Consider the following 25,791-nt stretch of genomic DNA (forward strand, 5'->3'; position numbering starts at 1 on the left):
TTTTTTATTTTATTTATTTATTTATTTACATTTTTTTGAGACGGAGTCTTACTCTGTCGCCCAGGCTAGAGTGCAGTGGTGCAATCTCGGCTCACTGCAAGCTCCACCTCTCAGGTTCATGCCATTCTTCTGCCTCAGCCTCCCGAGTAGCTGGGACTATAGGCACCCATCACCACGCCTGGCTAATTTTTTGTATTTTTAGTAGAGACAGGGTTTCACCGTGTTAGCCAGGATGGTCTCAATCTCCTGACCTCGTGATCCGCCTGCCTCGGCCTACCAAAGTGCTAGAATTACAGGCATGAGCCACCATGCCCAAACCCATAATTAACTTTCATAATGTAGCAGATTGTGTTTTCTAAACATGGCTACAATAAAATCTCACTTCCCATTAGTATTCTTATCATGTGGTTTTTATATTACTCCCATCAAGAGTTTAATGTGATCAGACTTGTGATGACACCGGGAGTAACAGTATATGACTTATAAAACTATGCCATACAAAGCAATATAGGCTTTTTCTGGTTCTCTAGGGATACTCATTATTGAAAGTCAGCCAACATGCAGGAAGGAAGCCCAAGTAGCCCATGGTGAGGAACCAGGGTCCCAAGCCTAAAGCACAACTTGCGACATATAAATCTACTGTGAAGTAGATCCTCTAGTCCTTGGTTGAGCCACCTAGCTGACCCTGCATGGGACAGAGATGAGCTACCCCCATTGAGCCCTGTCCGCATTGCAGATTTAGGAGCAAATAGAAGATTGCTGCTGTTTTAAGCTCGTATGTTTTGTGGTGATTTTCTATGCAGCAGTAGATACTCAGACTGCGCATTAAATTGTTAGATGAGGTTGATTTTTAAAAAAACATGAAAGAAAAAGAAGTATTTTACTTAATAAATTATAAATCCTATTAAGATTATGTTACCTTCACATTGCCATGTTCAGTGAGCTGTAGATAATCTCTGGAGCCAGGTGCTGAAGTGATATATCCCAGAAATATCACTTGATTCGAGCTACTTTTCAGTAGTTTTGAAACAGCAATAGCCTGCAGTTTCCTGTCGAGGTCATCTCTAAAAAATGTAAAAATATGACCTTTTATAGTATTTGTAAAACAATCTTTAAAAAGTCTTAGTTACCTCAAAGACAATCTCCACATAGTGAACAAGCCCAGAGTCGTTCCTACTCGGGCAAATGTCTTAATGTTATACAAATGAACAAGACATAGATACAGTGCTTCAAATGAGTAGGCAGACAGACATTTGGCTGAGAACATGACCTTTCTTCACAAATCATTTGGAGTCCAGTCAATTTAAAGATCAACTCTAAATACAGCATTTGTTCAACTTTTCATCAGAAGAAATTAAATCAATAATGTGAGAACTCACCATCAGTATTACAGCTAAAGAACTAGTAGTTTAAAAAAGTAAAAAGAGCCAAGAATACTGGTAAGATGAAGAATCCTGACATTTGCAGAGCCCATCAGGCTTATGTAACCTAAGCTCCTTCAACTGAACACTACTTTCTTTTTTTTTTCTTTTTCTTTTTTTTTTTTTTTTTTTTTTTGTGAGACGGAGTCTCACACTGTCACATGGGTTGGAGTGCAATGGCACAATCTCAGCTCACTGGAACCTCCACCTCCTGGGTTCGTGCAATTCTCCTGCCTCAGCTTCCTGAGTAGCTGGCATGACAGGCACACACCACCATGCACGACTTAATTTTTGTATTTTTAGTAGAGACAGGGTTTTCCACGTTGGGCAAGCTGGTCTTGAACTCCTGGCCTCAAGAAATTCACCCACCTTGTTTCCCAAAATACTGGGATTACAGGCGTGACCCACTGCCCAGCCCAACTGAACACTTTCTGAAAGCCTTCTTAACTCTCCTGCTCAAACACCGGCCGAACATGGTGCTTTTATTATGCTAAGCACTGTAAACCTATAACTGAGATACTTAGGTGGGTACATCTAGCTCCTGGGGAGTTTAGAGTCAGTCTGTTTGGGGGAAAATAGGACATCATATTTTACATGATCCAGCCAGGAAAACAGAAACACCCTAGATGTTTCAAACAAAGTGAATTTAATATAGGGAATTGGTTAGCCAGGTGATGGGAAGCCAGAGAGGAGTCAATGATGCAATCAGAGATTAACAACAATAAGAAACCAGTACCACCTCTACAGCTACAGGGAAAACAACAGGAGGTGATATTATCAGAGTCCAGAAGCCAGCACTGACTAGTGGGAGATGTATCAATGGAGGAGGCTTCCCAGAGGAACTGGGACCATTCAGAGAAGAACTGGAGCCACAGAAGAGACTCAACTCCTCCCATAGACACCAGAGGAAGCAGAGAGAGAAGGAGAGAAATACACTCGCTTCTCTACTCCCTCCAACCTTGCACTAGTGCCTCCCACTGGCTAAACCTACCCAGAAGCCAGAAGGCAAGGGACTGTGAGAAATGCAGTTCTCTGCAATGCATAGCTGAGAGTAAGAGCAAGGAATGGAGCCCAGAACAGATAGGAAGTAGACAAACAGGGTATTTACATAGAAAGGTAGCTAATACATGAGTGTTAAGGGAGAAAATGACAAAGAAAATAGAAGATCACCAAGCACTGAGAAGACTGGAGAAACCTTGTTGAGTTAGGATCTCAAGACAGGACTGAGTTGGATAAATTTGTGTAGACAGCTGAGGGCTATTAAAAGATGTCTCAAGAAATAAAAGAGTGAAAAGAATGGCCATTTGTTAAACCCCTTTGCTACTGAATTCTCACAACAGAAGGCAGGTGGTAGCTCTATTTTCAAATGAGGCTAATATGCCTATGGTTATTCTTCATCTCCCCTGCCCACATTCATCTTCTGTCTTTCTCTATGCCCTGGGAGGCTGACCCCTGCAGATTTCACCTCCTGGACTTCCTTCTCTCCTGGTTTCAAGTTAGGTTTGGCCAATTGGAGGCACCAGCAGGAGATTAAAATGTGGGAGAAAAGCAACATTCTGGGATTCCTTCCCCAGTCCCTCTGGCAGTAGCTGCATTCTATGCTAGGTGGTCCCTTGTCCTGGTTCTGGGTCTCACTGGGCTCTGGGAACACTGTTTCCTCTGCCTGTTCCTTCAGCCCTAAGGCAGGCACTGTTATGGGTGTCTGAGTGCCTCAGCCTCTCTTATTTGTTCCATGGGTCCCTCCAGCATCTTGTTAAGTAGTTCTTCCATTAGGTCTGCAGGGAATTCTGTTCCATCTGATACCTACAACTAGGATTCAAATCCAGGTCTAGAAAATTCTAAAGCCACTGAACCACAGGAAGTGTTTTCAATCCAACATATTTTAGTAACATCTAACTGGAAGTAATCTGTGAATTTGGTTTTACATTTTCTCAGGAGATAAATCTTACCTAGTGAGAGTAATAAAAGTTAAAAGTATATATATGTGTATAAGGAAAGAGGGCAAGACAGAAAGAAAGAGACAGAGCTCACATATGCTTTATGTTTTCTTATCTGCTAATATTTTGTCAGTCCAATAACCCTATAAAGTAATCTGGAAAAGAGAATTTTATCCCATTTTCAGAGACATGAGAACTGGAACTTACCAAGGTTTACCTGCAATGGAACGAAACATAGAACACAGTTTTGGTTCTTTGTCACATAGTGTCAGACTATGGATTCTGTGTTCTCTCCTCTTTGTTTATGATGCATGTTATAGATTTCTTTAAATGGCGATTAGTGGTTCAGTTAATTACCTAAAATAATATCAATTTTCATTATGGTGTTTGCCTGTGTGACTTCTAAAAAATGCTGCCATTTCCTATTTAGTGGTTATAAAAGATGTACTTATGTAGTCAGTACTTTTTAAAATCTTTTGAATCAGCTAATAACATGCACAAGCATTAGGAATTATTCATTCCTAATAGGATTTTCACATTTATATGCCATAATCACTGGAAAATGAAATCTCTAAATATTTTTTCACAGTAAGAATTTGTGCATTTAGTACTGTAGAAAACAAAGACAAATAAAACATGTAGTGATCGCGTCACAAATTATTCAAGGTGTTAACTTTCCTATGTCACTTTTGGGGAGGCTACAGTGTACCAGACAGTAATTCTGGGGGGTGGCTCAGAGCAGTGGTTCCTAAAGCAAAGACAAAGTCTAGTCGTGTGCGTGGGACATATCAGACGCTTGATTCATGTTTGATAAATGAATTATTTTTTAAGCTGCCCAATATACCTTATATTCATAGTTGTCTGATTTGGTTTAGTAACGGCCATGTTAATTGAGCACTTACTACATTCATGTACTTTGTATGAGGTACTATGGGCACAAGAACCCCATGAAATAGGTAGGATTATTGCCCCTGATTTGCAGTTGAGAAAATTAAAGCTCGAGGTAGTTAAGTAACTCAGCAAAGGATACACAACTAGTTAAAGAATTGGGATTCAAACCGGATTGTCTGATTCCAGGTTCTGGAATCCCATGCTCTTAATCATTAAACTACACTGCCTTCATCCCTGGAGTTATGTATCCTCAATAAGTGTTCACTATTATTGTTACTGCTATTGTTGTTGTCATTATTATTGAATCAAATGAGCAAGACAGCAAGTAAAGGATATGGTGTTATCCAGAGAACTTTAAGTATGTGGTTAACAGAAAGTGAGAAAAGGCAATCCTTCCCTCCTCTTTTTCAAGCGCATTCCTAGGGCTTTTAGCTTTCTCTTCCTTTTCAAACCTATTCTTCACATTTTGGGATATATTGGAGAGAGTTAAAGGAGACGGGGGAAAAAGGCAAAGGAAAAATGGAAGGAGTTCAACTGTTTCTTAGGTTGAGAACTTGCAACCTTTAAACAAGAAAGTACCTTTTTTAAAAAAAGATAAACCCAATGTTAAGTACAACATAAGGTCATGGGAATTATTTCTGAATGTCTGTACTTCCTACATGAAAATCACTGGGAGGAACAGAAAGCATTTCTTCAAACAGCTTTTTTAAGAGATACGAACCATCTATATCATCCATCCTCCAAACACTCCTCTTATTTCTAAGGAGGTAGGCAAGAGTCTGGTTCATGAATGGTTCATATTAATTATATTTGGAATGTTTACTTATATTATTTATTATCTGACTTATTTAAGAAAATATTCAAATATGCTTTCACAGATTCACATAATAGTATTAGAAACAGTGAGGTAACCAGGGAAATAAGAGTGGCAGACACATCGATTTGTTTAAATAAAACATAGTACAATAATGTTGTTTTCCAAAAGTATGTCACTTTAAAGTTCTGTGGCCTCTTGTGTCATTAATGCAGGCAAAGTTTGCATGTGAATGTCATAGCACATAGCTCTTTACATTCATGTTTAAATTATTGTGGTTTAGTATGGTAAAGTATAAGTTATATACTTTTATGTTTGCTTTTACAATATATTGCTGGGATTATTCATGATTTATTCAGTACTGTCACTGGTTGTAAATGTTATTCTTTGGTGGTAAAACTCATTCCCCACTCTTCATGTTGCTTGTAGAGGGACTTCCTTAGAAAACCACCATTGGCCTCTCTCCCCATTCTTTACTTTTGGGGAGGACTTTTCTAATTCAATAATCTTAAAGTTAATTTTACGTGCTTGTCTCAAATCCTTCTTTTCTATTCTCCTTGGAAGCTGCCAGTTTGCAAACAGGCTGTTTTCCATCCTCTTCTTTCCTTCAAGGAGACAGCTTGCCAGGCAGGCAGGGTAGGCCCACCATTTAGGGGGAGTCATTTTCACGTATATTTGGGGATGTATTCACAAGTCCATATGGGCACTGAAGCCAGGTTGTCCAAATAGGCTTATCAGTATTTAAAGTGATATTTAGATCTCCCTCTTCCAGATTCCTCTGCCTATCTGTTGTTTGTGAAAACATGAGGGAGAGAAGATATGTCATTTAATAACCTCAAATCCCAACAGTACTTCCATTTGTAGCAGTAATCCTGTAGGAAAAGGGAATTTTTTTCTGTTGTGTGGCTTATTGTGTAGTTGCAAGCACTTGCAGCCCTGGGTTTGGGGCTGCCTATGCCCTGACCCTGTGCTTGCTCCTCATTGGATGGGTTGTCTGACCTCTCTCAGCCTAGTTTCTTGACCTGCAAAATGGGACTCTAATAGTGCTTACCTTGTACAGAGTGAAGATCAAACACAGTAATGCACTTTGGACAGTCCCTGCACAGGGAATTGACCTTACAGCTCAGTAAATGCAGACTAACACGGCCCGTCCCTACACCAGCACTAACAGCTGCCTGCATCTTAAATGCTTCTGTCTGATTTTAAAAACCAGGAACACAGGGAGAAATACTTTGGGAGGTAAAAAAGAAGAAAATGAGAAAGGTGATTTCATAGAAATCAAAGTACATTGTTAATAACGTTTCTTGGCATTTGTGTAATATTAGGTAGGCCAAAGAAACCCACTCGTGGTTCCCAAAATGTGTCACGACAAAATCCACCGGCTTGCCCGAAATGTTAACAGTCAATGTGATGGCTGGTGCGATCTCGCCCTCTGGTGACGGAAGAAGGTGATGCTCCGATTTCACAATTGGGTATCTTGACAAAGCCATAATCCTGTATTGCAATGAAAAGAGACATGGGCATCATTGTCAGTCCCACTCTACCATGTACATGTGTTAAAAAGGGATGTGTCGGAGCAAGATGGCCGAATAGGAACAGCTCCAGTCTCCAACTCCCAGCACGAGCGACACAGAAGACCGGTGATTTCTGCATTTTAAACTGAGGTACTGGGTTCATCTCCCTAGGGAGTGCAGACAATCGGTGCTGGTCAGCTGCTGAAGCCTGACCAGCGAGAGCTAAGGCAGGGCGAGGCATCACCTCACCTGTGAAGTGCAAGGGGAAAGGGAATCCCTTTTCCTAGCCAGGGGAACTGAGACACACAACACCTGGAAAATTGGGTAACTCCCACCCCAATACTGTGCTTTAAGCAAACAGGCACACCAGGAGATTATATCCCACACCTGGCCGGGAGGGTCCCACGCCCACAGAGCCTCCCTTATTGCTAGCACAGCAGTCTGCGATCTAACGGCAGGGCAGCAGCCAGGCTGGGGGAGGGGCGCCCACAATTGCTGAGGCTTAAGTAGGTAAACAAAGCCGCTGGGAAGCTCGAACTGGGTGGAGCTCACAGCAGCTCAAGGGAACCTGCTTGTCTCTGTAGACGCCACCTCTGGGGACAGGGCACAGCTAAACAACAACAAAAGCAGCAGAAACCTCTGCAGATGCAAATTACTCTGTCTGACAGCTTTGAAGAAAGCAGTGGATCTCCCAACATGGAGGGTGAGATCTGAGAAGGGACAGACTGCCTGCTTAAGTGGGTCCCTGAACCCTGAGTAGCCTAACAGGGAGACATCCCCCACTAGGGGCAGTCTGACACCCCACACCTCACAGGGTGGAGTACACCCCTGAGAGGAAGCTTCCAAAGCAAGAATCAGACAGGTACACTCGCTGTTCAGAAATATTCTATCTTCTGCAGCCTCTACTGCTAATACCCAGGCATACAGGGTCTGGAGTGGACCTCAAGCAATCTCCAACAGACCTACAGCTGAGGGTCCTGACTGTTAGAAGGAAAACTATCAAACAGGAAGGACACCTACACCAAAACCCCATCAGTACGTCACCATCATCAAAGACCAGAGGCAGATTAAACCACAAACATGGGGAAAAAGCAGGGCAGAAAAGCTGGAAATTCAAAAAATAAGAGCACATCTCCCCCAGCAAAGGAGCACAGCTCATCACCAGCAATGGATCAAAGCTGGATGGAGAACGACTTTGATGAGATGAGAGAAGAAGGCTTCAGTCCATCAAACTTCTCAGAGCTAAAGGAAGAATTATGTACCCAACGCAAAGAAACTAAAAATCTTGAAAAAAAAAGTGGAAGAATTGATAGCTAGAGTAATTAATGCAGAGAAGGGCATAAACGAAATGAAAGAGATGAAAGTCATGACACGAGAAATACGTGACAAATGCACAAGCTTCAGTAACCGACTCGATCAACTGGAAGAAAGAGTATCAGCGATTGAGGATCAAATGAATGAAATGAAGCGAGAAGAGAAACCAAAAGAAAAAAGAAGAAAAAGTAATGAACAAAGCCTGCAAGAAGTATGGGATTATGTAAAAAGACCAAATCTACGTCTGATTGGGGTGCCTGAAAGTGAGGGGGAAAATGGAACTAAGTTGGAAAACACTCTTCAGGATATCATCCAGGAGAACTTCCCCAACCTAGTAGGGCAGGCCAACATTCAAATCCAGGAAATACAGAGAACACCACAAAGATAATCCTAGAGAAGAGCAATTCCAAGACACATAATTGCCAGATTCACCAAAGTTGAAATGAAGGAAAAAATCTTAAGGGCAGCCAGAGAGAAAGGTCGGGTTACTCACAAAGGGAAGCCCATCAGACTAACAGCAGATCTCTCGGCAGAAACTCTCCAAGCCAGAAGACAGTGGGGGCCAATATTCAACATTCTTAAAGAAAAGAATTTTAAACCCAGAATTTCATATCCAGCCAAACTAAGTTTCATAAGTGAAGGGGAAATAAAATCCTTTACAGATAAGCAAATGCTTAGAGATTTTGTCACCACCAGGCCTGCCTTACAAGAGACCCTGAAGGAAGCACTAAACATGGAAAGGAACAACCGGTACCAGCCATTGCAAAAACATGCCAAAATGTAAAGACCATCGAGGCTAGGAAGAAACTGCATCAACTAACGAACAAAATAACCAGTTAATATCATAATGGCAGCATCAAGTTCACACATACCAATATTAACCTTAAATGTAAATGGACTAAATGCTCCAATTAAAAGACACAGACTGGCAAACTGGATAAAGAGTCAAGACCCATCAGTCTGCTGTATTCAGGAGACCAATCTCACATGCAGAGACATACATAGACTCAAAATAAAGGGATGGAGGAAGATCTACCAAGCAAATGGAGAACAAAAAAAAAGCAGGGGTTGCAATCCTACTCTCTGATAAAACAGACTTTAAACCATCAAAGATCAAAAGAGACAAAGAAGGCCATTACATAATGGGAAAGGGATCAATTCAACAGGAAGAGCTAACTATGCTAAATATATATGCACCCAATACAGGAGCACCCAGATTCATAAAGCAAGTCCTTAGAGACTTACAAAGAGACTTAGACTCCCATACTATAATAATGGGAGACTTCAACACCCCACTGTCAACATTAGACAGGTCAACGAGACAGAAAGATAACAAGGATATCCAGGAATTGAACTCATCTCTGCAGCAAGCAGACCTAATAGACATCTACAGAACTCTCCACCCCAAATCAACAGAATATACATTCTTCTCAGCACCACATCGCACTTATTCCAAAATTGACCACATAATTGGAAGTAAAGCACTCCTCAGCAAATGTACAAGAACAGAAATTATAACAAACTGTCTCTCAGACCATAGTGCAATCAAACTAGAACTCAGGACTAAGAAACTCAATCAAAACCGCTCAACTACATGGAAACTGAACAACCTGCTCCTGAATGACTACTGGGTACATAACGAAATGAAGGCAGAAATAAAGATGTTCTTTGAAACCAATGAGAACAAAGATACAACATACCAGAATCTCTGGGACACATTTAAAGCAGTGTGTAGAGGGAAATTTATAGCACTGAATGCCCACACGAGAAAGCAGGAAACATCTAAAATTGACACTCTAACATCACAATTAAAAGAACTAGAGAAGCAAGAGCAAACACATTCGAAAGCTAGCAGAAGGCAAGAAATAACTAAGATCAGAGCAGAACTGAAGGAGATAGAGACACAAAAAACCCTCCAAAAAATCAATGAATCCAGGAGTTGGTTTTTTGAAAAGATCAACAAAATTGACAGACTGCTAGCAAGACTAATAAAGAAGAAAAGAGAGAAGAATCAAATAGACGCAATAAAATATGATAAAGGGGATATCACCACCGACCCCACAGAAATACAAACTACCATCAGAGAATACTATAAACACCTCTACGCAAATAAACTAGAAAATCTAGAAGAAATGGATAATTTCCTGGACACTTACACTCTTCCAAGACTAAACCAGGAAGAAGTTGAATCCCTGAAGAGACCAATAGCAGCTCTGAAATTGAGGCAATAATTAATAGCCTACCAACCGAAACAAGTCCAGGACCAGATGGATTCACAGCTGAATTCTACCAGAGGTACAAGGAGGAGCTGGTACCATTCCTTCTGAAACTATTCCAATCAATAGAAAAAGAGGGAATCCTCCCTAACTCATTTTATGAGGTCAACATCATCCTGATACCAAAGCCTGGCAGAGACACAACAAAAAAAGAGAATTTTAGACCAATATCCCTGATGAACATCGATGCAAAAATCCTCAATAAAATACTGGCAAACCAGATTCAGCAACACATCAAAAAGCTTATCCACCATGATCAAGTGGGCTTCATCCCTGGGATGCAAGGCTGGTTCAACATTCGCAAATCAATAAACATAATCCAGCATATAAACAGAACCAAAGACAAGAACCACATGATTATCTCAATAGATGCAGAAAAGGCTTTTGACAAAATTCAACAGCCCTTCATGCTAAAAACGGTCAATAAATTCGGTATTGATGCAACGTACCTCAAAATAATAAGAGCTATTTATGACAAACCCACAGCCATATCATACTGAATGGGCAAAAACTGGAAAAATTCCCTTTGAAAACTGGCACAAGACAGGGATGCCCTCTCTCACCACTCCTATTCAACATAGTGTTGGAAGTTCTGGCTAGGGCAATCAGGCAAGAGAAAGAAATCAAGGGGATTCAGTTAGGAAAAGAAGAAGTCAAATTGTCCCTCTTTGCAGATGACATGATTGTATATTTAGAAAACCCCATCATCTCAGCCCAAAATCTCCTTAAGCTGATAAGCAACTTCAGCAAAGTCTCAGGATACAAAATTAATGTGCAAAAATCACAAGCATTCTTATACACCAGTAACAGACAAACAGAGAGCCAAATCATGAATGAACTTCCATTCACAATTGCTTCAAAGAGAATAAAATACCTAGGAATCCAACTTACAAGGGATGTAAAGGAGCTCTTCAAGGAGAACTACAAACCACTGCTCAGTGAAATAAGAGGACACAAACAAATGGAAGAACATACCATGCTCATGGACAGGAAGAATCAATATCATGAAAATGGCCATACTGCCCAAGGTTATTTATAGATTCAATGCCATCCCCATTAAGCTACCAATGAGTTTCTTCACAGAATTGGAAAAAACTGCTTTAAAGTTCATATGGAACCAAAAAAGAGCCCGCATCTCCAAGACAATCCTAAGTCAAAAGAACAAAGCTGGAGGCATCACGCTACCTGACTTCAAACTATACTACAAGGCTACAGTAACCAAAACAGCATGGTACTGGTACCAAAACAGAGATATAGACCAATAGAACAGAACCGAGTCCTCAGAAATAATACCACACATCTACAGCCATCTCATCTTTGACAAACCTGAGAGAAACAAGAAATGGGGAAAGGATTCCCTATTTAATAAATGGTGCTGGGAAAATTGGCTAGCCATAAGTAGAAAGCTGAAACTGGATCCTTTCCTTACTCCTTATACGAAAATTAATTCAAGATGGATTAGAGACTTAAATGTTAGATCTAATACCATAAAAATCCTAGAAGAAAACCTAGGTAGTACCATTCAGGACATAGGCATGGGCAAAGACTTCATGTCTAAAACACCAAAGGCAATGGCAGCAAAAGCCAAAATTGACAAATAGGATCTAATTAAACTAAAGAGTTTCTGCACAGCAAAAGAAACTATCATCAGAGTGAACAGGCAACCTACAGAATAGGAGAAAATTTTTGCAATCTACTCATCTGACAAAGGGCTAATATCCAGTACCTACAAAGAACTCAAACAAATTTACAAGAAAAAAGCAAACAACACCATCAAAAAGTGGGCAAAGGATATGAACAGACATTTCTCAAAAGAAGACATTCATACAGCCAACAGACACATGAAAAAATGCTCATCATCACCGGCCATCAGAGAAATGCAAATCAAAACCGCAATGAGATAGCATCTCACACCAGTTAGAATGGCGATCATTAAAAAGTCAGGAAACAACAGGTGCTGGAGAGGATGTGGAGAAATAGGAACACTTTTACACTGTTGGTGGGATTGTAAACTAGTTCAACCATTATGGAAAACAGTATGGCGATTCCTCAAGGATCTAGAACTAGATGTACCATGTGACCCAGCCATCCCATTACTGGGTATATACCCAAAGGATTATAAATCATGCTGCTATAAAGACACATGCACACGGATGTTTATTGCGGCACTATTCACAATAGCAGAGACTTGGAATCAACCCAAATGTCCATCAGTGACAGACTGGATTAAGAAAATGTGGCACATATACACCATGGAATACTATGCAGCCATAAAAAAGGATGAGTTTGTGTCCTTTGTAGGGACATGGATGCAGCTGGAAACCATCATTCTTAGCAAACTATCACAAGAACAGAAAACCAAACACCGCATGTTCTCACTCATAGGCGGGAACTGAACAATGAGATCACTTGGACTTGGGAAGGGGGACATCACACACCGGGGCCTATCATGGGGAGGGGGGAGGGGGGAGGGATTGCACTGGGAGTTATACCTGATGTAAATGACGAGTTGATGGGTGCTGACGAGTTGATGGCTGCAGCACACCAACATAGCACAAGTATACTTATGTAACAAACCTGCATGTTATGCACATGTACCCTAGAACTCAAAGTATAATAATAAAAAATAAAAAATAAAAATAAAATTAAAATTAAAATTAAAAAATTAAAAAAAGAAAATGTGGCACATATACACCATGGAATACTATGTAGCCACAAAAAAGGATGAGTTTGTGTCCTTTGTAGGGACATGGATGCAGCTGGAAACCATCATTCTTAGCAAACTATCACAAGAACAGAAAACCAAACACCACATGTTCTCACTCATAGGTGGGAACTGAACAATGAGATCACTTGGACTCAGGAAGGGGGACATCACACACCGGGGCCTATCACGGGGAGGGGGGAGCGGGGAGGGATTGCATTGGGAGTTATACCTGATGTAAATGACGAGTTAATGGGTGCTGACGAGTTGATGGGTGCAGCACACCAACATGGCACAAGTATACATATGTAACAAACCTGTACATTATGCACATGTACCCTAGAAATTAAAGTATAATAATAATAATAAATAAAGTAAAAAAATAATAATAAGGGATGTGTCCCACTACACACATCCCACCAAGGGACATTCAAAGCAATGTGGCAGAGACTTATATGGCAGTCCACTTGTCAGATCCTTTCATCTGCTAGTTAGCATGTCTCACTGTGTCACTAAGGAGACACCATCAACTCTGTTTTAATAAGCACTATGGACACACGAAAAGGGCAGCATTAACAATACACAAAAACCATTGTACTTGCAGTTACTCTGCCAACACGTTTGCGTAAACAATCATAATATTAATCAACACATATGGGAAGGTAGAGTCTTGCCAACTAGGACATGGAGTAACAATTTACAAAATTAGAAATGAAAAACTGTCCTATAGGCATATGAAAAGGCATTCCACCTCACTCTAAGCCACAGAGCTCAGTCCTTAGTAGGCTTCTCTTCTCTAGCTAGATGCATTCTCTGTCACCTTCATGGAGTCTCTGAGACAGGTGATGATAGCTGAAAGTACATCTCCAGCCTGGCCTGTCCTTCCCAGCCCTCCAGGCCATAACCAACTGCCTACTGGGCATGACTTGACTGTCTTAGGGTATCTCACACTTAGCACAAACCTACAGCTTTCCTGATGGTTCCCATTCCATTAAAGGGCATCATCTCTTAGCGGGTACTCAGGTCAAAAACCTAGACATCGCCCTTGATTCTTCCTTCTCCTCCCCTGCCATCTAAACTGTTGTAAGTTCTGTTGGCTCTAAAATAGTTCCTGAGTTTGTCCTCTTGTCGCCATCTCCGCTGTTCCCATTGTCATCTCTCATCTGTGCTATTCCACCTATCATTTCTGCCTCCTGGCTCCCACTCTTGTCCCTGAGAATCTGTTCTTCCAGATCACTATCTGTTTAAAATCCTTCAGTGGCTTCCAATCACAACTGGATAAAATGGAGCCCTCTATGATCAGGTACCCATCCTTGACTTCCTTTCTTACCAGTTGCACTTTGGCCCCCCATGCTCCAGGCACACCAAGATGGATCCTGCCTCAGTCTTCACCCAGACTGTTCCCTCAGCTCTTCCCAAGGCTGATCCTGGCTCCTGCTCACTATGACATCTTCGCAGAGACCTTCCTGATCACCCTGCCTATAGTAGCATCCCCACGGCCAATGCCCACCCAGTTATTCTCCCTCAGTGGTTTCTTTTCTACACAGCGCTTATTATGATTGTGAAGTACCTTATTTATTTTTTGTGTGTACATGTTGATTTTCTGTCTTACACTGGAAAGCAAGCTCCATGAGGACAGCATCCAGGCCAGACATGCTTGGTGCTGTGACCTCAGCTCCTAGATTTATAATGGTGAAGAACTGGAAATATCCAGTCATAGAAAAACCATTTGAAAAATTACAGAATGTGCATATCTCCAGCATCTCCTCAACCCACAAGAAGCATCACTGGGGCATATTCACCAAAGGTATGAAAATATCAACTTGCCACTCCCAGTCTATGCAGCCTAGCTTTTCAGGACTATCTTCAGGATTAATTCTCAAGTGTATACTCACCCCCAAGTGTGATACCTTGTGCTTGGACCAAAGTCTGTATAGAAACCCAACTTCTCCCCTAGCCACATGGTTAAGTCATTGTTCCCCATATAGGGCTTAGAAGCATCACTCTCCAAAATTGTTATGAAATCTGCACCTGTTCAGGAAAAAAAAAAAAAAAATAGCATACAGTGATGAATCACAGCAAGGCAAAAAACAATTAGCAACATTTTATTCTTGACCCTTAACCTTTTTTTCTTTACTGTTAACCCAAAAACAAAGTAATTTTTAATAAGTCACTGGAAGGAAGTGGCTCAAATCTGAGCTCTAAAGGAATTTTTCCATGTTTAGAATGCAATTAAAACGTGAAACACCTCCAGGAACTACCGAGAAGGATAAAAATTTTCAAATGTGCTCAACATCATTCCTAAAATTTCAAATAATCTTAACACATTTCTCAAATATCCAATTTATGTTCAGAAACAAGAGAACAGTGCACCATAGCATTTTATTCCAGGATAGATAGCTCCATGGTACTGACCCAGAACTAAGTTGATTGGCGTTTCTAGATCTTGGCCAGGAGTGCCTTGGAAGCCTACAATCAGACTAAAAAAGGGCTAAGGGGCAAAGAAATGTCTCAGTGGTATTATATACATATAGATACTAAGACATTTCTCAGGAGGTATGCTTATCATTAAGAATAACCAGAACAGGTTATTCCTTTACTTATCCTGCTCCATACACCCGTAGCTGGTCTAAGAATCAAAAACACTCTCACATTTCAAAGATGCTTCACACAAAAATGAGCACCCTGGAGCATTGAAAAAATCAAATTGACCCTAGGCCTGTTGGAAGCAATTGTGGGTATTTCTCATAAGTTGTGATGAGAGACTGAGAAAAGAAATAAGACACAGAGACAAAGTATAGAGAAAGAATACTGATCCCAGGGGACCAGTGCTCAGCATATGGAGGACCTGCACAGGCCCCAGTCTCTGAGTTCCCTGAGTATTTATTGATTACTATTTTCACTATCTCAGCAAGGGGAATGCGGCAGGAGAACAGGATGATAGTGGGGAGAAGGTCAGCAGGAAAACATGTGAGCAAAGGAATCTGTGTTACAAATAAGTTCAAGGGGAGGTACTGTGCCCGGATCTGTATGTAGGCCAGATTTATGCTTCTCTCCACCCAAACATCTCAGTGTAGCAAAGAGTAACAGAGCAGCATTGCTGCCAGCATATCTCACCTCCAGCCACAGGGCAGTTTTCTCCTATCTCAGAATAGAACAAATGTATGATCGGGTTTTACACCGAGACATTCTGTTCCCAGGGACATGCAGGAGATGGAGACCTTCCTCTTATCTCAACTGCAAGAGGCCTTCCTCTTTTACTAATCCTCTTCAGCATTGACCTTTTATGGGTGTTGGGCTGGGGGACAGGCAAGTCTTTCCCTTCCCATGAGGCCATATCTCAGGCTGTCTCAGTGGGAGGAAACCTTGGACAATAGCCAGGCTTTCTTGGGCAGAGGCCCCTGTGACTTTCCACAGTGCATTTTGCCCCTGGCTAATCGAGAATGGAGAATAGCGATGACTTTTACCAAGCATACTGCCTGTAAACATATTGTTAACAAGGCATATCCTGCACAGCCCTAGATCCCTTAAATCTTGATTCCATACATCACATGTTTCTGCGAGCACAGGGTTGGGGCTAAAGTTACAGATTAACAGCATCTCAAGGCAAAATAATTTTCTTAGTATAAATCAAAATGGAATTTCTTATGTCTTCCTTTTCTACATAGACACAGTAACAGTCTGATCTCTCTTTCTTTTCCCTGCAACCCATTCTGCCTTTTGATCCAACAGTTTTCTGGTCCCCAGCAGTGGGTCCCTAGGTGACAGGAGCTACTAGCAGGGGCATCCCTAAGAACAACACAACACGAATCCCCTGCAGATACTCAGTATGAGGAATTGCTCAGAATCACCTGAATTAATTGATCTCAAACAAAGACAGATGTGGTTACAGAAGCTCAGTCCCCCTGCAGGTACCTGCCAAAGTAGAGCATTTTTGAGGTGAGTTTATGACCATCTGCTGGTCATAAATTTAATTTAATACCTGTGTTAAGTTATGGCTTATGACCCTGCTGAAAATAAAAGTAACAATAATAGTTTCTCAAAACCTGGAACTAATTCCAGAAAGACTTACCTGTTTCATTGAGAAGGTGAGCTGATCTTTCTAGACTAGACCACCCTTCATTGTCATATCCAAACCTGAAAGGCCAGATAGCAGCAGAGACCTCTTTGGCTGGTGCCTGAGGAATTGTTTTAATGATAATTTAGGACGACTGTGAACAATGGCAGTTTCAGTGACCCACTTTTCCCCACTTCTCTCTACCAAAATTCTTATTTCAGCAAAGGAATTTCCTTAGACATTTTCCCACATTTAATCCATGAAAAGAAGGAGATATTTGCTATACAGCATTCTCAAATTAGTCTTCTGTAAATTTCTAGCTTAAACTTGGAAGTTAGGAGGGATGTTGGAAAAGTGAGTATTTGTAATAAGTACTGCTTATAATAATAAAAAGTTAGAAAGAGCCTGGCTGTCCATAAGCAGGAAAATGAATAAACAAATGGTGCTATATATGTGGAATGGAACACTACACAACCCTAATAAGTGAATTAGGGCTACATAGGTCCACAAGGAGGAATCTCAGAAAGATTATTTTAAATTTTAAAAAAAAGTACGTTGCAAAATACATACATCAGATGTCATTCAGAAAAAAGCAGTATTGTCTAGGGATCTGTCATATATGGTAACAATAGAAAGGAACGCATGAAAGTGCTAAAAAAAATCACAATGCTCAGGATAGTGTTTACTCTTGCATGGGAAATGAATCACACAGAGGGATGCAGCGGGGCCTTCAACATATTGAAGAAGTGGTCAGTTTATTCTAACCTAGTTATGAATGATGTTACACCCCTGCTATACTGGAAAGCTCAAGGTCCAGGAGCACAGCCCCTTTTATGAGGTCCTCAGGTCATGTGCAAGCCAGAGAATGCACTGCCTAACCCTAAGTATCCATCTCAAATGATTACCTACTAAGGTAGTAGGGGACTCGGGGAGGGAGGTGGCAATGGCTAATGGGTCAAAAAAAATCAAAAGAATAAGACCTACTATTTGATAGAACAATAAGGTGACTATAGTCAATGATAATTTAATTGTATTTTTTAAATAAAGAATGTAACTGAATTGTTTGTAACCCAAAGGACAAATGCTTAAGGGAATGGATATCCCATTCTCCACAATGTGCTTATTTTACAATGCATGCCTTTATCAAAACATCCCATGTACCCTAAAAATGTATACTCCTACTATGCAATGACAAAAAAAAATTAAATAATTTTTAGAATGGTAAAAACAGAAAAAAATCAAATTAATACCTAGTAAAGAAAGCAGAACCATCAATAGAGATTTCAAGAGGCATATTATATTTATCATGCTATCCTTTTTCTTGCAACTATTCATCTGTAATTAATTCTAGATATCATCACTTCAAAACATGTTATTCCTTTATTCTTCCCAGGAAATGCCACTCCCTTCATCCAGCTGCTCAAACCAAAAACATAGAAGTCTCCTTGATTCCTTCCTTCTCCTCACCTAACATCTACCCTCTCTGCCAATCCTATCAATTCTACTTTCAAAATATGTTCTAAGTCTATCCACTTATCTCCAACTTTATTTCCATTACACCAGCAAAGATCACCATCATCTCTCTACTAGACAGATGAAGAAACCTCAGAACTTATCTCTTTGCATCCGTTCTTATCTCCCTATAATCCATTTTTCAAAGAGCAGCCAAATTGACATAGATCATTTTTCTTCACTCTCCTGCTTGAGACACTACCGTGGCTTCCATCGCAAGTAAAATAAAATCACCATGAGAATGTAAATTAGTACAATCACAATGGAAAACAGTTTAGAGATTCCTTAAAGAACTAAAAGGAGAACTACCATTTGATCCAGCAATCCCACTACTGGGGATCTACCCAAAAGGAAGGAAGTCATTATGTTAAAAAGACTTGGACACACATGTTTACAGCAGCACAATTCACAATTGCAAAGATATGGAACCAACTTAAGCACCCATCGACCAATGACTGGATAAAGAAAATGTAATATATATATATATACACACACACACATATACATACGTATACACACACACACACACACACACACACACACACACCCCATGGAATACTACTCAGCCATGAAAAGGAACAAAATAATACCTTTTGCAGCAACTTGGATGGGGCTGAATGCCGTTATTCTGAGTGAGGTAACTCGGGAATTAAAAACCAAATATTGTATGTTCTTACCTATAAGTGAGAACTAAGTCATGAGGATGCAAAGGCATGAGTTATACAATGAACTTGGGGGACTTGGAGGGATGGGTTGGACGGGGTAAGGGATAAAAGACTACATCTTGAGGATGGCAGGAAAATGGCAAATCGGAGGCAAAACTAACTTGCAGCTCCCACTTCAACAGAGAGAGCAGTGCATGGAGACCCACATCGTGAACTTCTGCTCCAAGAACTACCACAGGAACATGCCAGGAAAGCCAAGGGAATCCACAGACCCTTTGAAGGAAGTGGATTGCTGCTGCAGGGTCCATGGGACAGCCAAGGAACAATCAGTCGGCTTGCTTTCTCAGCTGGGAGGCTTTTAGCCTGGGGCAAGTTCCTAGCCCTGCTCACCAGCTGCCTGGACATAAACTCAGTGCTGTTGTGGGGGCACGGTTAGAGTGAGACCAGTCTTTTGTGCTATGGGTTGCATGGGAGCTGGGTGAGGCCTGTGGCTGCCAGCTTTTCCCCACTTCCCTGGCAACCTATGTGACACAGCAGAGGCGGCAATGATTCCCCTGGAAATATAACTCCATTGGCCTAGGATCCACACACCCGTCTCCCACAGCAGCTACAGCCAGCCCGGCCCAACAAGAGTCTGAGCTCAGAGGCACCTAACCCTGTCCCCACCTGATGGTCTTTCTCTACTGGCCCTTGTAGCTGAAGAAAAAGGACATACTTTTGTAGGAGTTCCATGGCCCCACCCACCACCTGATCCTGCCTATATACTACCACAGCTGATGTGCTCTTGAAAGTGCCACCTCCTGGCTGGAGGCCAGCTAACACAAAACTAGCACACTTAACAAAAATACAATCAAGGACCCTCACAGAGTATGCTTCACTCCCCTGCTACCTCCACTGGAACAAGTGCTGGTATCCATTACCAAGAGATCTGAAGACAGGATCACATCACAGGACTCTTTGCAGATACTCCCAAGTACCAGCCCAGAACCCAGTAGCTCTGCTGGGTAGCTAGATCCAGAAGAGAAATAATCACTACAGTTCAGCTCTCAGAAAGCCCCATCCCTGGGGGAAAGGGAAGAGCACCACATCAAGGGAGCACCCTGTGGGACAAAAGAATCTGAACAGCAGCCTTGAGTCCCAGATCTTCCCTCTGACATAGTCTACACAAATGAGAAGGAATCAGAAAGACAATTCTATTAACATGGCAAAACAAGGTTCTTTAACAGCCCCAAAAGATCACACTAGCTCACCAGCAATGGATCCAAACCAAGATGAAATCACTGAATTGCCAGAAAAAGAATTCAGACAGTTGACTCTTAAGTCAATCAAGGAGGCACCAGAAAAAGGTAAAGTCCAACTTAAAGAAATAAAAAAAAAAAAAAAAATGATGCAAGATATGAATGGAAAAATTTCTGGTGAAATAGGTAGGATAAATAAAAAACAATCACAACTTCTGGAAATGAAGGACACACTTAGAGAAGTGCAAAATGCAGTGGAAAATCTCACCAATAGAATTGAACAAATAGAAGAAAGAACTTCAAAGGTTGAAGACAAGGCTTTCAAGTTAACCCAATCTGACAAAGACAAAGGAAAAACAATTTAAAAAATAAACAAAGCCTCCAAGAAGTTTTGGATTATGTTAAATGAACAAACCTATGAATAATTAGTGTTCCCAAGGAAGAAGATAAATCTAAAAGTTTGGAAACATATTTGAGGGAATAATTGAGGAGAACTTCCCTAGCCTTGCTGGAGATCTAGACATCCAAATACAAGAAGCTCAAAAAACACTTGGGAAATATGTTGCAAAAAGATCACCACCTAGGCACATAGTCATCAGGTTACCTGAAGTCAAGACAAAGAAAAGAATCTTAAACAGTATGAGGCAAAAACATCAGGTAACCTATAAAGGAAAACCGATCAGATTAACAGCAGATTTCTCAGCAAAAAACCTACAAGCTAGAATAGATTAGGGTCCTATCTTTAGCCCCCTTAAACCAAAAAATTATCAGCCAAGAATTTTGTAGCCAGCAAGACTAAGTTTTCATAAATGAAGGAAAGATACAGTCTTTTACAGCGAAACAAATGCTAAGAGAATTTGCCACTACCAAGCCAGCACTACAAGAACTGCTAAAAGGAGCTCTAAATCTTGAAACAAATCCTTGAAATACACCAAAACAGAATCTCCAGAAAGCATAAATCTCAAGAACCTAATAAACAACAACACAATGAAAGAAAACCCAAGGTATTCAGGCAACAAACAGCACAATGAATAGAATAGTACCTCATGTCTCAATACTAACATTAAATGTAAATGCCCTAAATGCTCCATTTACAAGACTTAGAATGGCAGAATGGGTAAGAATTTACCAGCCAAGTACCTGCTGTCTTCAAAAGACTCACCTGACACCTAAGGACTTACATAAACTTAAGGTAAAGGGGTGGAAAAGATATTCCATGCAAATGGACACCAAAAGTGAGCAGGAGTTGCTATTTTTATATCAGACAAAACAAACTTTAAAACAACAGCAGTTAAAAAAGACAAAGAAGGACATTATATAATGATAAAAGGACTAGTCCAACAGGAAAATATCACAACCCTAAATATATATGCACCTAACACTGGCATTCCCCAATTTATAAAACAATTACTACTAGACCTAAGAAATGAGATAGCAACACAATAACAGTGGGGACTTCAGTACTGCACTGACAGCACTAGAGAGGTCATCAAGAGAGAAAGTCAACAAATAAACACTTAAACAATACCCTGGAACAAATGGACTTAACAGATATTTACAGAACATTCTACCCAACAACTGCAGAATACACATTCTATTCATCAGCACATGCAACATTCTCCAAGATAGACCATATGATAGGCCACAAAACAATTTTCAACAAATTTAAGAAAATGAAATTATAGCAAGTACTCTCTCTCAGACCACAATGGAATAAAATTAGAAATCAGCCAGACACAGTGGGTCATGCCTATAATCCCAGCACTTTTAGAGGCTGAGGCAGGTGGATCACCTGAGGTCGGGAGTTCAAGATCAGCCTGACCAACATGGGGCGAAACCCTGTCTCTACTAAAAATACAAAATTTAACTGGACGTGGTGGTGCATGCCTGTAATCCCAGGTACTTGGGAGGGTGAGACAGGAGGATCAATTGAATCTGGGACACAGAGGTTGCAGTGAGACGAGATTGTGCCATTGCACTCCAGCCTGGGTGACAAGAGCAAAACTCCATCTCAAAAAATAAAAAATAAAAATTGGAAATCAACTTCAAAAGGAACCTTCGAAACCATGCAAATATATAGAAATTAAATAACCTGCTCTTGAATGATCGTTGTGTCCACAATTAAATCAAGATGGAAATTTAAAAAATTCTTTGAACTGAATGATAATAGTGAAACAACCTATCAAAACCTCTGTGATACAGCAAAGGCAGTACTAAGAAAGTTCATAGCCTTAAATGCCTATATCAAAAAGTTTGAAACAGCACAAATAAAGAACCTAAGATCACACCTCAAGAAACTAGAGAAAAAAGAACAAACCAAACCCAAGCCCAGCAGAAGAAAAGAAATAACAAAAATCAGAGCCGAATTAAATGAGATTGAAAAAACAAACGAACAAAAATACAAAAGATAAATGAAACAAAAAGTTGACTATTTGAAAAGATAAATAAAATTGATAGACTATTAGTGAGATAACCCAAGTAAAGAATAAGTTCAATTAGAAATAAAACAGAAGATACTACAACAAATACCACAGAAATACAAAAGATCATTCAATGCTACCATGAACATGTCTACGTACATAAACTAGAAAATCTAGAGGAGATGGATAAATTTCTGGAAATATACAACCCTCCTAGATTAAACCAGGAAGAAAGAGAAACTCTGAACAGACCAATGAAAAGTAGAAAGATTGAAATGGCAATTTAAAAGTTGCTAACAAAAAAAAAGTCCAGGACCAGATTCACAGCCGAATTCCATCAGACATTCAAAGAAGAATTGGTACCAATCCTGTTGACACTATTCCAAAAGATACAGAAAGAGGGGTTCCTTTCTAAATCATTCTATGAAGCCAGTATCACTCTAATACCAAAACTAGCAAAGGAGATAACAAAAAAAAAAAAACTACAGCCCAATATATCTGATGAATATAGTTGCAAAAATCCTCAACAAAATACTAGCAAACTGAATCCACCAGAATATCAAAAAGATAATCCACCATGATCAAGTGGGTTTCATATCAGGGATGCAGGGATGGTTTAACATCTGTAAGTCAATAAATGTGATACACCACATAAACGGAATTTAAAACAAAAATCACATGATCATCTCAATAGACACAGAAAAAGCAGTTGACAAAATCCAGCGTCCCTTTATGATTAAAACCCTCAGCAAAATCGGCATAGAAAGGTCACACCTTAAAGTAATAAAAGCCATTTATTACAAACCCACAGCCAACATTATACTGAATAGGGAAAAGTTGAAAGCATTCCCCTGTGACCTGGAACAAGACAAGGATGTCCACTTTCACTACTTCTATTCAACATAGTACTGAAAGTTCTAGCCAGCACAATCAACAAGAGAAGGAAATACAGGGTATCAAACTGATAAAGAGGAAGTCAAACTGTCACTGTTTGCGGATGACATAATGGTATATCTGGAAAACCCCAAAGACTCCACCAAAAAGCTCCTAGAACTGGTAAATGAATTCAGCAAAGTTTAAAGATACAAAATTAGTGTACACAAATTAGTAGCCCTTCTATACACCAACAGTGACCAAAGTGATAATCAAATCAAGAATCCAACCCCTTTCACAATAGCTGAAAAAATAAATAAAATATAATGTTTAGGAATATACTTAACCAAGGAGGTGAAAGACCTCTACAAGGAAAATTATGAAACACTCCTGAAAGAAATCATAGATGACACAAACAAATGCGAACACATCCATGCTCATGGATGGGTAGAATCAATATTGTGAAAATAACCATACTGCCAAAAGTAATCTACAAATTCAATGCAATTCTCATTAAAATACCACCATCATTCTTCACAGAACTGGAAAAAAAAAACTAAAATTCATATGGAACCAAAAAAGAGTCTGCATAGCCAAAGCAAGACTAAGTAAAAATAATAAATATGAGACCTTACATTACCCAACTTCAAAATATACTATAAGGCCCTAGTCACCAAAACAGCATGGCACTGGTATAAAAACAGGCATATAGACCAATGGAACAGAATAGAGAACCCAGAAATAAAGCCAAATGATTACAGTCCACTCATCTTCAACAAAGCAAACAAAAACATGAAGTGGAAAAGGACATTCTATTCAACAAATGGTACTAGGATAACTGGCAAGCCACATGTAGAAGAATAAAACTGGATCCCCATCTCTCACTTTTTACAAAAATCAACTCAAGATGGATCAAAGACTTAGATCTAACACCTGAAACCATAAAAATTCTAGAATACAACATTGGAAAAGCTCTTTTAAAATTGGCTTAGGCAGAGACTTCATGACCAAGAACCCAAAAACAAATGCAACAAAAACAAAGATAAATAGATGGAGCTTAATTAAACTAAAAAACTTCTGCACAGCAAAAGAAATAATCAGCAGACTAAACAGACAACTCACAAGATAGGGGGAAATCTTTGCTATCTATACATCTGACAAAGGACTAATACCCGGAATCTACAAGGAACTCAAACAAATCAGCAAGAAAAAAAAATCCCATCAAAAAGTGGGCTAAGGACATGAAAAGACAATTCTCAAAAGAAGATATACAAATGGCCAAAAAACATATGGAAAAATGCTCAACATCATTAACGTTCAGGGAAATGCAAATCAAAACCACAATGTGATACCACCTTACTCCTGCAAGAATGGCCATAATCAAAAAATCAAAAACTAATAAATGTTGACATGGATGTAGTGAAAAAGGAACACTTTTACACTGTTTGTGGGAAGGTAAACTTGTACAACCACTATGGAAAATAGTGTGGAGATTCTTTAAAGAACTAAAAATAGATCTACAATTTGATCCATCAATCACACTCCTGGGTATCTACCCAGAGGAAAAGAAGTCATTATATGAAAAAGATACTTGCATATACATGTTTACAGCAGCACAATTTGAAATTGCAAAAATATAGAAACAGCCCAAATGCCCATCAATCAACAAGTGGATAAAGAAAATATGATTAGATAGATAGATAGATAGATAGATAGATAGATAGATAGATAGATAGATAGATAATGTGTGTGTGCGTCTGTGTGTGTGTGTGTGTGTGTGTAATGGAATACTATTCAGGCATAAAAATGAATAAAATAATGGCATTTGCAACAACCTGGATGGAATTGGAGACCATTATTCTAAGTGAAGTGTCTCAGGAATGGAAAACCAAACATTATGTGTTCTTGCACATAAGTGGCAGCTAAGCTATGAGGATGCAAAGCCATAAGAATGATACAATGAACTTTGGAGACTCAGGGGAAAGGGTGGGAGGGAGTGAGGAATAAAAGACTACAAATTGGTTACAATTACACTGCTCGGGTGATGGATGCACCAAAATCTCAGAAATCACCACTAAATAACCTATTCACATAACCAAACACCACCCATTCCCCCAAAAACCTATTGAAAAAAAAATGTAATAACAAAAAAAGA

General features: G+C 39.9%; 1 protein-coding gene across 2 annotated transcripts in view; it reads right to left on the minus strand.

Annotated features, from left to right (window-relative positions):
- Positions 1 to 25,791, minus strand: part of CWH43 (cell wall biogenesis 43 C-terminal homolog) — a 99,125-nt gene that overhangs the window by 40,795 nt on the left and 32,539 nt on the right. For both annotated transcript variants that reach the window (XM_038008528.2, XM_038008529.2), the window contains exons 10-13: positions 16,944 to 17,049; positions 14,767 to 14,902; positions 6,408 to 6,557; positions 920 to 1,064 (exon numbers count right to left, since the gene is read on the minus strand). In XM_038008528.2, the coding sequence (XP_037864456.2) occupies positions 920 to 1,064; positions 6,408 to 6,557; positions 14,767 to 14,902; positions 16,944 to 17,049 (537 nt within the window). The remainder of the gene's footprint in view (positions 1 to 919; positions 1,065 to 6,407; positions 6,558 to 14,766; positions 14,903 to 16,943; positions 17,050 to 25,791) is intronic.

Source organism: Chlorocebus sabaeus, chromosome 27, assembly GCF_047675955.1.
Source record: "Chlorocebus sabaeus isolate Y175 chromosome 27, mChlSab1.0.hap1, whole genome shotgun sequence".
In the NCBI taxonomy this organism is placed as follows: domain Eukaryota; kingdom Metazoa; phylum Chordata; class Mammalia; order Primates; family Cercopithecidae; genus Chlorocebus; species Chlorocebus sabaeus.